Below are 14409 nucleotides of genomic sequence, written 5' to 3' on the forward strand. Positions count from 1 at the left end.
ATCTTTAAAATTTCGCTCACGACCTTTACAGCATCAGTCAATCACGTGTCTTTTCTTCCTACAGTTTGCTGTGGAAGAAAATGTTCTGCAAATATCAAAAATACTGTTGTTGTGTCAGCATGATAGAAAAAAAAACTATGTGCATCTGATGCTCTGTCAAGCAGGGTATATGCTTGCAGGTCCTCTCTTCCAACTTTGCAGCTCAATTTCCCAGAGCTGCAGCCTGCAGCTTGAAGTGCAGCAGCCATACACGCATGGGAGAATGAGGAGCAGCAGCAACAGGGGAAGTTGGCCCGAGGTAAGATATTTGAAACCATTTTCTTGAAGGAAACAGCTAAATCCTGCTTTGTGCCATCATAAGCCAATTTTGGAAGCGGTATCGCTTGGTCTTAATAGTTGCACAGCTCAATACTGCAATAAATGAAGGGCTATATCCTGGATGCAATTGTGCTCTGTTTAACATGAGGTTCTCATTCCTGGCTTCTTCCAAACAGCCATTCAATGGAGTGGAGAATGTGAAAATAAAGTAGTCCAGTAGGGATTATGGATACTTAACAACAGGGAAATCTAACAAGTGCCAAACAATCACTTGGAAATGGACACATGGATGTGCTAAAAGGAAATATACATGAATTCAGTTCAGCAGTAATGTAATCAATATAGCTGTGCTTATAATATTTGTTGAGAGAGGTGTTGATTTGCCTTCGTGTACACCACCAGGGTTTGCAGGGGTTGTTCTATTTTAATGTAAAATGAACATATCAAAGTATCCACACCTTGTGGTTTCTGCATTTTCATGCCACTTTCGGGCCTCTTCTCATATTCCACACCGTCTACATGAAAGGTGAAGACTATGCAAACATTGCAGAGTAGAAGTGATGCAGAATGTGACGAATTGCTACACGGAGACAAGTCAACACACACAAACATTTAATCAGAGATTACCATGTCGGTTGCGGGCATGCTGGGTCAGATGACAGTCTGTTCCAAGAGTGAAGTATTGTTGGCACCTGAGTGACTTTATAAATAATGAATGCCCTCCCTTTGTTTCCACTTCACTGGCCTAAATGCACACACAAAACAGACACACAAACACACAGTTTTACTTTTACATAATGGTATCCTTCTTCATGCCACGACTAGATTGTTGCAGGACAATTTTACAGAGTGTTTATTGTGGTTCATGTGGCCAGTGAAGATGACATTTCACAAGTAATTATAATACATGGTGTCTATACCCAGTGTGCAGCATCCAGTTTTACAGGGGCAGGGAAATGGACTTCACTCTGTCATCTCCTCAGTCGCTGTCTTAATAGCACCATTTAATTTCAGATAAATGTGTGTGTGTTTGTGTGTGATTGAGGAACAAAGAAGGAGGAAGAGAGACCCTGGCAGCCTGGAGATACTTCCCTGTGACTATCACAGCTCAGCCAACAGATTTAAAATGTAAAACCCGTTACGCTCGATAAAATGGGAAATTGATCTCCTTTACAATTTGTCTCCCACCAGAGCGAATCAATAAGGATGGAATCAATCCATGGTTGTTTTGTGGAATGATGATTTTATATGCAGACTTCCCGCAAGCTTTTAATATCTGTGCCTTTGATACACTGAAATCTAAGACCAATGTGTGTCATAGTTCAGCACAGCACTGTAGCTCAGTCAGGTTCTGGGTTCTTGGTTCTTTTCTTTTTTGATAATCAGAAGTTTTAAAATGCAGCTTCCTCTAGAATAAGAAAGCGTTTCATTCCCTAAGTGCCATGGCTGGATTGACCACGCTATCTGAAACAGCTATGTTTGCTTTGCACTGTGTAAGGCTGTAAAACTAAAAGCTCTACAGAGAATCATGGAAATTAGATTTACAGTTCGGTCGATCCTCATCTGGGGAAGGGCCAGAGTTTGAGGTGAGGGAGAGAGGAGATGCTGCTGATAGGACATGATAGATGGAAAGCAAAGAAGTGCTTATGTATGAGAAAAAGAAAAAAAAAAAAAGGAAAAGGAAACACACCCATGAAGTTACAGAGTTATAATAATTGATGGGTCTCACCATGTCTTAAGGGTCTTACATTGTTGATGAGAAGAGCTTTCTCCATGTCAGATGCAGAGCTTAATGGTACAAAGCAACAGACAGTCGTGGTGCACTTGTTCAGTAACTGACATGCAGGTGTTTAGCTTACTGTAATCAGTTAGTTTGACGACGTGGGAAAAGTTTAGGATTAGGTGTACAAGTTGAATGAGTTCATTCCTTTTGTTTGGAAGTCAGCCAAATTTTGAGTCAGCGTACACAATATTAGGTTTAAGTTCTGGGTTCAATCTCAGGAATTAAAAAACTGCAGCCTTGTCAGAGTTGTAGAAAGCAAAGCAGATAGCCCATTGCACTGTACCTAGTTATTGAGCAAGCATACAGATGACTATCACTGGATACAACTTCATTCACTCATGATTAAAAGGACACTGGATGTAAAGAAATACTCTTTTATTTGTTTTTCAGCCCAGTTCCTCCGCTTCATTTTATAATCCTGGCAAAATTAACCTAAGATTTTCTCTTTAATTTACCTTTTAAGTGCTAAAATGTCCTCAATTTAACTCAGTATAATGGTATTGTGACTATAATTGCCAATATTATCTGTTATAGATTATTTTTCTGCACCTTTACATTTTCTTTATTAATTAAAAGGAATATTTTGGAGCAGGGTAGCTGTATTTGTGGTTTAAGGTTTTTATTTATCAATTTTATTGCTTATTTTATTTCCAATTAATTCTGCTTATTTAAATGCATCTTAATTTCTCAATATAGCACTGTGATTGACATTAATCCTTTTAAGAGGTCCTATATAAATAAATGATTCAATATCCTGTTTCCTTTCTCATACCCATACACTGTAATATTAGTCACACCTGATCTGATTCTGCAGTAAGCAGGATATGTTAAATATTATTACTTGACTCGATCTGTTATTCCTCTGTGATGTCTAACTGAGAGTTAGTACAGATTCAAACAACTTTTTCTATCTCTCATCGTCTTCCCTCCCATCTCACATCACCATCTCCGTCTCTCCCCTCGGTGTGTCCCCTGAGTCTAATTCAGACAAGACATGCAGTGTGAATAATTCATCACAAAAATAAGCATTTGAAACATAGAACCAGGACAGAGCGATCGACTTAACGAGAACCTTTCATTCTTTTTAGATAACAATAGATGTGGAATTGCTGGGTGACTGACAAGTGTTCTGTTTCTCTGGGAAACTAAAATGTTTACAGATAAGCAAATGTGGTTGTCTTCCTTTTTTTCTTCTTCAAGTAAAAAACCTGGATCAGGTGTGTATGGCTAATATGGGGTTTTGCAGCATGTATTTTTTTTTCTCCCCACAGGCATAGTATGACATACCATGGCCTATATACACTATCTTTTTGTTCTACATGTCTCTGCAGTCATTAGTTATCCTATGTTCTCAGCCATATGATACGAGTAGACAACAGGATTAATTCTGACAAAAAAATGTGGACTGAGTAAAGAAAACCTTTAATCTTGGTCTATATACCATACTAAACTATGGCTCAAAAATATTTCTTCAGATTTGCTGATAATCTTAGGAGGAAATTCATCTGCTCTGTTTCTAGACATGGTGACTCCCTGTTTTCAACCTGCGATCTCACAACAAGCATTATCTCGCTGTGGTGTGTTGACTCGGGGATAAAGGGCTGCCTCTGAAAAGTCTGTGTCAGTGTTTCAGAGCTGAATGGCTGACCCCGACACGTCATGACAGTGTGCCATTTGTGGCACAAATCACAGTCACAAGGACACGACACCAGATCCCACTACTTTGGAGTGGAATGACATGTTTGTGCTTCAAAACCTGTTTCCCCTAAAACATGTTTGAATTCCTCCTTTGAGTCGTGACACGGGACATTGTGACTCAAATCTAAAATCTAAACTGACAGGTACAATGCCAGATGAAGGACTTGGCCAGTGACACGTGTAATCCATGTACTAAAAAGCAACGGCTTATTAAGGGAATTAAACATTGCCTGTCAGGTAGTTATCCCAGGATTGGAAAAAAAAAACCTCATCAAAATAATTATTGCAACCAGACTACTAGTTTTTAGCTCCAACCCAAAAATGTATTGTTGTGAATCTCGTAAAGACATTGTAATTCAGCTGTACCCTACCCATGTAGCAAATTAGAGGGTGTAGCCCTTCTTTTCTCTCTCTTTGTCTTCATCCCTGGAGCAGGGGGGAGACAGTTTGTAACAGCTCTGTGGGATTTGGCTAATCTTGCACAAACTATGCTCTCCGCAGCTGCAGGGGGGTGTTTTGAGAAAAAATGGGAAGGTTTCTGTGTTCTGGAAGAGACTGCTGATTATTTCATGTTCACAGAGAGTTGTAGCATTCAGGCTTTGGCCTTGACACCACTGGATCTTCAGTGAGTGGGCTCGGGTTTCCAGGCATCGCTGAGCACTAGGTCAGAGTAGATGTTTATTCAAAAGCAGTTGTAACAGTGAAGATGTATTTTCATAATTTAAAATGAGAGTTATTTCTTGTTTATCATGAAGTGAAATATGTATCCACACCTACTAGCCCAGACCATGATTATTATTTTCTCTATACGGTATAGAGTCCACTGAGACAGAGTGACCACATACAGAAAACCCAGCTAATCTTGTGTTACATAATCACTGCCCACATAAAAATCAATGGGTTGTAGAATTGGAGTTTTACTCAGTTCCTTTTTGTACCTAACTGAGTAATCAAGCTTCAAGAGAATGGGATATGAACAGGATATAAGTGAAAAGTCACAGTATCCTTCTACACTACAAACACGAGACAGTCATCACAGCTTTGTTTTGAAAAGTCAATAAATACTGGAATAGAGGGCTAAGAGTGCAGTTTTGGATCCCAGAAACAGAATAATGCTGTATGCTCAGAGCTCACTGACATCTGACACTAACAAAGAACAAGAAAATGTGCAGACTGAATGTGATCATTTGAAACCATAGGCACAAACAGCACATGCTGACCATGTTTACTATGTTTTAATGGGTTTTACTCTTTGCTGTGTTAATGGATTTCAGAGGTCACTCTTCTGTAATGGCTGCCTGTTGTGCTAATCAGGTCAAAATGATAAACAGATCCTCACAATCAGTGCACAGGAAGCACAAAATGACTGCTAGTCTCATCAACATGCAGCCTTGTTGCTGTGTTGGGAGAAGAAAGCGCAGTACAGAGCATGTCTTTCCGATTAATTCCAGGCATTCTTCTTTCAGGCAATATCCCCAAGTCATAAACATTATCTCTGTGCCAATTACTTTCTTCTTCTCTCCCCAGGCCACCCATCCAGATGCTCGACCCAACAGCCCGGCCGCTTTGAACATGAACTACTATGCCAATAAGAAGAGTGCGGCTGAGAGCATGCTGGATGTGGCTCTGCTGATGGCCAATGCCTCCCAGCTGAAGGCAGTGCTGGAGCAGGGGCCAAACTTCTTCTTTTACGCTCCCACCATCACCCTAATCAGCATCTCTCTCTGTCTGCAGGTTATAGTTGGGGTCCTGCTTATCTTCATAGGTGAGAAAATAAACAAAACCTTTTGGTACACCAGAGGAGTCTTTTGTTGTCTGGCAAGCTTTACATCTCTCAACCTTCACTTGCCATTCATGTTTCATCGACTCTGCTCTGTCCTTCAGCAAGATTGAAGCCTAATTAATGCCACATTTTTTCCCCACGGTGCAACCCCCTCACCAATGTCAAGTCCACCGACTCCTGACAAACAACCCATTACCAACTGGATTCTAGCTGTAACCAAGGCAACCAGGTCTGACACCAGGTCAAAGCTCAATAGGTTTTAATGCTGCTGTCAGCACTAGTGGGAGTTGAGGGAGGTGATTTCAATTTTCGACTGTTTTTGTGTGTAAAAGGTTTGTCATTGTGTATGCTACTTCCCCCATTTCTGAATATATATGTATGAGTGTAATAATCTAAAAATAATCAATTATAAATCAAGTGTTTAAGGGAATGGCCAGATGAATTTCTTATTTATTTACCTCCCTGCTTTGTTTTCTAAAACCAAATATCAGTTTGTTGATTTGCTCTGTTACAAAAATGGTCAAAACTATTATTAATAGTAATTAATAAAAGCAGGCGTAATCAACTATAAGATTTGCTGTGCATTTTAAGGTATCAAGTGTCAGAAAGGTGGCCAGCATGTGAAGTCAATACAGATTATTAATTTCCCCTTTGACCACCTTCATCCACCAAATCTTCTGACTCCAACATCCATTAAAAGCCTCCCCCGTCTCAGCCAGAATATCAAACACATCTCATTCTTGTCATTCTTTTCATTTCTCTACCTTCATTTTCTTTGATTGTTCTGAACCCCACAGCCCTCTCTGTCCCTCAAATACCCCCTCCCCTCTCCCATGGATCCAGCTCTATCTAATGGAGCCAGTGGTGTGTGATGTGAGCGGCCTACATACTGCCCCCCTACAACCACACTCTAGCCCCCACCCACGCAGATTAGATACACACACAGCCAGACAGGGGGCCTTACACCGTTTAACCTTTGTTAATCGCCCACAATTACACATATCCACCCATGTACCCATAACATGTACCTGTAGAGTCACAGCTACTGGACACCTCACACACACACACACACACACACGCACACGCACACGCACACAGATTTCACATTGATTTGAACCTTATTCACAATCCAGTATTTCTGATAATGAAGATGACAACATTGTTCTGTCATTGCTACAATGTGGACTTACAATTTTGGTGTCATGTTTAGTTCAAGGTGTTAACATAGCACAACTGAAATAAAGCAGTGTTTTATAGGAAATACGAGCTTCCCTCGATCAGTTATATCCTTCCCCTGTATTGTTCTCTGTTTGCTTTGCATCTAATGCTTGTTTGCTTTGCCTGTGTGACATTATTGACTGATGCCTAAAAATAACAAGTATGTTCAGAAAAAAAATATTTTCTGACGGAAAAAAAGATTTGTCTCTTCCTCTTGTTTGCATTGTGGCTCCGGAAAGTCTCTTGTCAAGCAGGCTCCGAAAAGTCTCTTGTTTTCTGTCTTATTTGCAAGTGATTCCTTTTGTTTTACTTTCCGCATCTAATTGACAACTCACCTGTGTCCTTATCTTGTGACCTACAATCAACTCAGTATTACCATACGAAAGCAGATACAAAGGGAATGGGGGTGACTGTCAACTGTTTGTCACACTGTATAAAAGCTGCCCTACGGAGGAGCTCTAGGAGCAATGCTGGACACCTCTCTTTGAGGGTGCATGCATTTGCTCCTTCTTGCAAGAATAAATGTCCGATGTGTTTGATTTTGAACCAAGCCTCTGAGTAATGTTTCCAACATTTTCTTAACAAATGCAGTTCATCAATTAAGTGGTGTTATATTTTCATACATTTTTTTTTATGTATTTATATGTGTTTGCAAACTTACTTCGCTCAACTCACACCTTAAGGGACACCTTAAATTAGCAATTCAGGAAGTATGAAATTGTATTCAGAACACTTTTTATCAACAAAAAAAACCCATAAATATGTCATTACTTTTATTACTATCATGTCTTGAATTGACATAGGTTTGTTTTTTGCCTTACGTTAATAAAAAGACTGAATAATATTACTTGTTTATCCATGATATGCTGTTGTCAAAATTATTTACGTTGTACTTTGTATTTTTGTGGGCTCAGTCTTAGACATATCTCTGAACCCAGAGTTAAGTATATATAGATTTGTGGTTGACAGTAAATCTGCTTGTCATCATGAGTTGGCTTGAGTACCTGAATAAAGTCCACTGCTATTTTTTGATTAGACGTTCACTGAGTGTGTGTGTGTGTGTGTGTGTGTGTGTGTGTGTGTGTGTGTGTGTGTGTGTTTGTGTGTTGTGAAATTGTGTTTCTTGCTGTTGTCCACAGTTCGATGGAACCTGAATGATGAGCAAAAACACTGGAGGCTGAACTTTATGGAAAACTTGTCCACAGGCCTGGTTTTCCTCATCGTGGTGGTCAACATCTTCATCACAGCCTTTGGAGTCCACCGACCAAACCGCAGCAACTGAGCAAGAACACAAGCAGGTATTCTTTCCATTTTTGCTAAACTCATATTTTTTTGTTGCCGCCCTCTTTCACTCCTTCCCTTTCACTATTCAAACAGGTATTTTCTCCCATGCCTTACTGTGCAGTTTGCTCCTAAAAACATCTGTGTATTCAGCATGTTTTTGGTCCTCCTCTTTTCTGACCTGACGTTTCCAATTCCCTACCTGACCTACAAACACACTGACCTCTCCAGGCTCTCGGAGAAATTTCCACCAGAAAACAACTCAAAACAAGAATCCAATTGCTGCTCATTTACCAGAAAATCATTGTCCTGCACTGCTGCAGGCTCAGAGAAAAAACAATGAACAAGAGAGAAACAGCCATAGTGGCAAAGAGGTCTGGTATACAAACAACACAACATTTGTTCCTGGTGGACAAACAGGAAAGTGAAAACAAGAGCAATCAGGCACACGTGACTACACACTGTCTTTCTCCTTTGCTGTCTGACAGTGACCCCCGAGCCACACGCACAGATGCACAACCACAAACCTGAACACACTTAAATCTTTTATTTCACTGGTGACGTTTGAGCATGATGATATGCTCTTTTTCCAGACAGCTCGGGCCAGGAGGGTTGACGGGTTTGTTGTGCACATGTATGCAGAGCAGGGTAGGCCTCATCTGCCTCAAAGCTCTGACCCCCTTCCGCAGCTTTAACCTCACCGACACATCTGTCTCCAACCACAGGGGTCATGCCTAACATTCAATTATAGCAATGCTTGGTTGTGCCATGAATCTGTCTGCTGTGAGCAAAGCTGGACTGTCTGTGGTTCTCTGAACCAGCAGCAGCAGCTGGTGAGTCAGAGTCAACACAGCACAGACCCCAGCACAACTGCTTGTTAAAATGGAAGCCTTAATTAGACTGTGTTTCAGCAGTGTCACTGAAACCCCAATTAGAGGCCGAACTAATGCTCATCCTATACACATCAGTGGCTTAACACAAGAATATAAAAGCAGTTTGAGCCTGTTTCATTGGATTATCAGCGATATACCTGAATAATATTCATGCTCATATCTATAATTTATTCAATGCGATTATGACAAAGCACCTTTCAGATGACAAACCAGCGTCACAATCTTATCCTTTTCCTCCTCCACAACTATCACTGGTAACCGTGGAAACAGCCAGATGAGCCGAGAGCCAGATTGATGATACATACAGCTCCACTCAGGGCAGATCTGAGGACTGATTTATATACATAATGTATATCTCTGGCTCCGACTGTTTCTGGCTCCATCCCCTTTCTTGAAGTTAAACAAACGGACTCTGCTGGTGTCGGACATCAGAGGATGATCAACGAGGAGTTTTAGTTCTTGTGAAGCGTGACTATTAATAGCTCTCTCGTGGGAATGTGGATGCCAGTATTCAAACTGAACAATCCCTCTGGTGACATTTCCAACCCCCTTTAACACCTCCCCATCCTGCCTCACTCTCTCACTCCCCTCTCTCATCTGTTGCTTTCTCTTTGCAGGGACGACCGAGGCAGAAAAGTGCCGCTCACTGCAGCAAATCTCACGAGACCCGACACCTGCGCTCTCTTCCACAGCTGTAATGTATACGCAATCTCTGATGCAGCCATTTTCCTCCAGATTATTTATGATGAGACACAGAAAGTGTTACAAGTGAATATGAAATCCATCCGTCCTGCGCCACGAGTCATAAACAGAACTTAATGTAGCATTTAATCAAATTAATTTTATTCATTCAATACATTTGATTGTCATTATTCATTAATGAGGACTGTCTCCTGCTTCTGATTGTGATTGTTAATAGCACATCAGAGCATTTCCCATCATCCTTGTTTACTTGTTTGGTGTACGGAGTGAGGGAGCAGTGCCATCTAGTGTATTTATTGTTACTGCTCAAATAATGACATAAATGCTTTGACATCATCTTCATTTCACAATGATAGTGCAGGCTAATAACTTGCTCTGGTAGCAGATTAAACCGTGCCAGACACAAACCTGGAAAAGCTCATCACTGTACGGTTCATTACTGTGAATTTCCCTTTGTAACTATATGACGGTACAGTATTTATGATTCTTAATTGTATACAGATTTCTATTAATATTTTTGTCAATTCATTGTCACTCTAAACTAAAAATAAGATGCAATACATGGTGGTGTTCATTTTTGTGTGTTTTATTTGAGCAAAAGTTGAACATAGTGCACTTTAGTCAGTAGATTTTTAACAGTTAATTCATTACAGTATTAGAAGGCACTCGGAGTGGGTTAAAATGCTGAAAATATCTATTGTGCAGTTGAGAAACTGCGTTGTAAAGTGTGATCGCCAACAGTCTACCCACACAGGTGTTTTCACTTGGGTTCCCTGAATAGACCTCTTCTCAGCACAGTGATGGCGAGTACAAACTGCACTTGATCTCCCTCTCTCTTCTTTCCTTTGGTTTTCTTCTATCTTACAACTTAAACATTTTTTGGGCGACACCAAATGAGAACTGACTTAACCTGGAGTAACTGGAAATAGCTCAGTGGGTGTGGAGCTACATTTTGTTATTAGTATGTTTCAATTTGAGATGAAAAAAGTAAAAATGATTTAGTATATGCAATAAATCCAGGAGTGACTCAAACCTACAGGTACTGTGGGAGAACATTATATATTTCTTTTAATTTTAAGAGATGTCAGTTCTGGCAATTTGTAAGAGTCATCTCCATTTCAGTTGCCAGGGATTAAAAACATGTACTTGTATATTTTAATTAGTACTTTAATATGTGCAATTTAAAAAAATGTGAGAGCTCTGCAAGTTTAAATTGGTTTGGCACAGCACAGAGGCAAATTTCATGGCTTGTTCTTCTCACAGGGCTACTTCTGAAACATTGCAGCACCTTAATGGCCTCATTATTTCTGTTTTCCAACCTCTGCATAGGAAATTAAAACATCTTTTGCATCTTTACTAAGTCTAGCTGCAGAGCAGTGAAGAAACCCTCCAGTACATCTCAATGTCTCACCCTCTGTGTAGAAAATGGGATAAAAAAAAAAGTTTTAAGAAATATATATTTTTTTTTAATATAAACATTAACAGTCTTGATATTCAAAAGTATAATTTCAATTGCGCGAAAACAACTTAGCTTCTCAATCATTCTGTATTACTCACCTCCGTAATAGTAGAGAATTGCAATCCCAGCTACAAAACTTAAACAGCTCAGGAAGAACATCGGTCCTATAGAAGGAAGGAAAATATCTAAAGTTCTCATTAGTGACTATTTGATCAACATAACCAATAAGCATTTGAATATCTGATCATTAGGTGGGTGTACTAAATGTCCTAAGTGGGTCAGTGTCTAACTAATAAATTATACAAACTAAAAAACTACACATCAAAGTTAAACTGATATGTACACTGGTACATAGTGAGGCAAGAGTCAAGATTTCAAAGCTGCCCTGTGTCATATTGTTTAAAATTTAAACAAGCCCTAATATCTTTGTACGATTAATGATTGAGAGTCAGTCTTTTTCACCACATCACTGATGATCTATTTCCTTGCTGACATACGGGTCGGACCCAGTGAATGCACCCCTGACTGTTCAAAGGAATGCAGGACAGAGGAAGCTGCTGTACATGTGAGCTTAACTGACCCACAAAGCCAGAGCCCTGCATCTAATGGGATGATGAATGGTGGGGCAGCACAGAGCTGTGGGGCCCACATTCTGAAGCTTGGGGTTAAAAGGTTGAGCAGACAACTACGTTTGCTGAAGAACAAAGCTTAGTTGGGCTTAAGGGTTTATCTGAGGATCAGCGAGGGGGTACAGAGGCACCCTGACACAGTCACACAAACTACATAAAAAGAAACACCTTAGCAGACATGTAGCCAAATTAAACTTCTCCAGTCGGAGGCAAAAGACAGATTTAAGGCCATACTATCTGCCAGAATATCAAGCTTGTTTTGTCTTCCTACTTTCTGGCCACAGGTTTAGGTTCAGGCCAGTAAAGGATTAAAAGTCAATTTGCAGAAACATTAAAAAAACAGGAAAGCAACAAAAATAAATCAATAGAATTAAGTAACTGAACGTGATCCATCTACTGCATGAGCTCTGTTGTCATGGAATTAAATTTAAATACACAATATGATCACAAAAACTTAGATGTGCAAGTGTTCCTGAACGCATCAGAGAGGGAGCAAATTAGTTCCTGCTCACAGTAGCATGATGACCTGATGGAAAGGAAGTTTAAATGTTCATGTTTTTTCATATTTTTCATTTTTCAAATGTTCTGAAAAACAGCTCATAAATTGTATTGAACAGAATCCCTGGATTATAGCAACTGGGCTAAAACTTGTGAAATCACAGGTCTGATCCTTTATATTATGCAAGTCGCAAATGTCTATATTTTTAAACTAAAAGATTTAAATGAAGAACATATTGCTCAGTTGTAATTAGCATAGAGATGTTGAGCAGATTTACCTTTGTCATTAATCACACATCGCTCTTGGTGGATTGCCCCATAGTTACTCCATTTTGAATCTGCCAGCTCTGCAACAGAGAGCAAAAGTGTTAAAAGGGTAACACCCACACTATAAATAACAACCTGTCTAATGTCAGATCAGCTACTTGACCTGCAGTCTTGGTCGCACTCTGGCTTCTCGCTGCATCTTAAATAGGATAAGCCAACATAAAGCGAGAAAGGGAAATTACCCAGCAGGGGATCCACCGTTATAGGACTGTGTGGAAGCTGCCAGTGTGATCTCACTTCAAACATGAACAGGGGACCTTACATGTCTTAACATGACAGAAAAAGTAAAGGGTGCTTTGAAGGATAGCTGAACTATTACAGACACAACAACATGTGTTCAGAGATTGGATTTTTGGATTAAATCTGCTTGATAATGCATTAGTGTAATTACTTTAATAACATTATGCACAGGAGTTTTAGAAGAAAATGAACTGATGAATCCACGCACAGATCTTTTTGGCATTTTCTGGATATTGATATAACTCCCACAAATTTTTCCACCCATTTCTTCACTAATTTAAAAAAATATATTTAAAATCTGAATTTGTGGGAATGGTGGGTTGTCACCTGTTTGGCAATCTCCAGCTCATAAACTGCCTGAGATGCGCTGCTCACTGTTTTTACCTCTCTTTCTGACTCTGGTGGGCAGTCTGGAGTAGATGTCCTCTGCGTGGATGTGAAGTGCATGGTAGAACTCGTGACATGCCTCCTCGCCTTTCCCATACAGGTGCTCCAACAGTTCAGCTAACCGCACCTTGGTGGGCACGCTCAGGTTCCTGAACTGCAGGGAGACACAGGCTGCATTGAATCACTATCTGATTCAGGACATGATGAGTGTAATAAGAGGATTGTTTTATTTTGTCTGAGCCACGTATGATCTGTAGTGACCCTGTGGGCCTCCTTGTCTTCGAGGATCTGGGGGTAGATCCTGTTGAGCTGCAGCACCAGTCTGTCGACCAGCTCAGTGTCCATCCTCTGATCTGAGCACAGGAACTGGGCGTCACTCTGGAGCTGCTCATGGTAACCCTCAGTGTCTGGTTGAAAAAGATGAAAGAGAATGTGTTTGATAAGATGGACCCTAATTTGTAGTGTCATGTGCTTGCAGAGACAGGTTATGACCCTGCACATGTAGAGCCTGCCACAGAGCTCTAACTGAAGACCTGCAGACTTTATGTCTAGTCTTTTCAGTAAAGCTGGTCTTGGCATCAGCCCAACTCTGAAAATAAGTTACTAAGAGGTTTATTCTGTTATTTAGAAAAATCATCTAACAAGTCCGCAACAGTGTAAACAGACTTGTCAAACAGCTCCTGGTTTAAATTAAGCTGCATTACTGGACAAAAAAAAAAAAAATGTTTTTTTTTTTTTTTTTTTTTTTTTTTAGCGGTTGTTAACTACCGCCCAAATACCTCCTTACATGAATCCTTCTATTTAATAACATCGCAATAGCAAAGACTCATATTTGAACTGTGCACGCAGCAGCAGCAGCAGCACAGCGGGCGACCAGCGACAAGTCACTGGGCAGGAATCACTGCACGTTATCCACAAGAACACAAAACATCTTACGCTCGAGTCACAAACCTGTCATACTGACAAACAAAACGGCGCGTGGGACTTCCTCATCAGGACCGACAGCTCCCCCGGTGTCAAACTTCCTGGTCTTCCCCTGAATGACGGTCTGCGTTTGCCCCGTTACATCAGCATTACGCTGCGCCGCCACATGACTGCGCTCAGGACCACACATCCGGGCAGTGGATTGAACTCAACTGACACGCAGATTACCGGGAAAAGCAGCAGGCAAGCTTTCTGTTGCAAACACCGAG

General features: G+C 40.4%; 2 protein-coding genes across 4 annotated transcripts; one reads left to right on the top strand and one right to left on the bottom strand.

Annotated features, from left to right (window-relative positions):
* The first annotated feature begins 237 nt into the window (after positions 1-237).
* Positions 238-9924, top strand: LOC138193267 (ninjurin-1-like). Its single transcript, XM_069141199.1, has 4 exons — positions 238-298; positions 5327-5564; positions 7940-8098; positions 9592-9924. The coding sequence occupies exons 1-3, from the start codon at positions 263-265 to the stop codon at positions 8080-8082; spliced, it is 417 nt and encodes a 138-aa protein (XP_068997300.1). The 5' UTR covers positions 238-262; the 3' UTR covers positions 8083-8098; positions 9592-9924.
* A 247-nt stretch (positions 9925-10171) lies between these two features.
* On the bottom strand, positions 10172-14330 carry LOC138193266 (caspase recruitment domain-containing protein 19-like). 3 transcript variants are annotated; one of them, XM_069141197.1, is made up of 6 exons: positions 14168-14330; positions 13478-13623; positions 13214-13370; positions 12541-12609; positions 11234-11299; positions 10172-11090 (listed from the first exon to the last, which is right to left on the bottom strand). In XM_069141197.1, exons 1-6 carry the CDS (start codon positions 14328-14330, stop codon positions 10978-10980), a joined length of 714 nt encoding a protein of 237 aa, XP_068997298.1. In that variant the 3' UTR covers positions 10172-10977. The 3 variants fall into 3 exon arrangements, with proteins under 3 accessions (XP_068997298.1, XP_068997297.1, XP_068997299.1); XM_069141196.1 differs by having other exon boundaries at positions 11234-11320; XM_069141198.1 differs by lacking the exon at positions 12541-12609.
* Positions 14331-14409: the final 79 nt, after the last annotated feature.

The sequence above is a fragment of the Embiotoca jacksoni genome, unplaced genomic scaffold (genome assembly GCF_022577435.1).
Source record: "Embiotoca jacksoni isolate LCO1_2020_lvr unplaced genomic scaffold, fEmbJac1.0.p SCAF_9, whole genome shotgun sequence".
In the NCBI taxonomy this organism is placed as follows: domain Eukaryota; kingdom Metazoa; phylum Chordata; class Actinopteri; family Embiotocidae; genus Embiotoca; species Embiotoca jacksoni.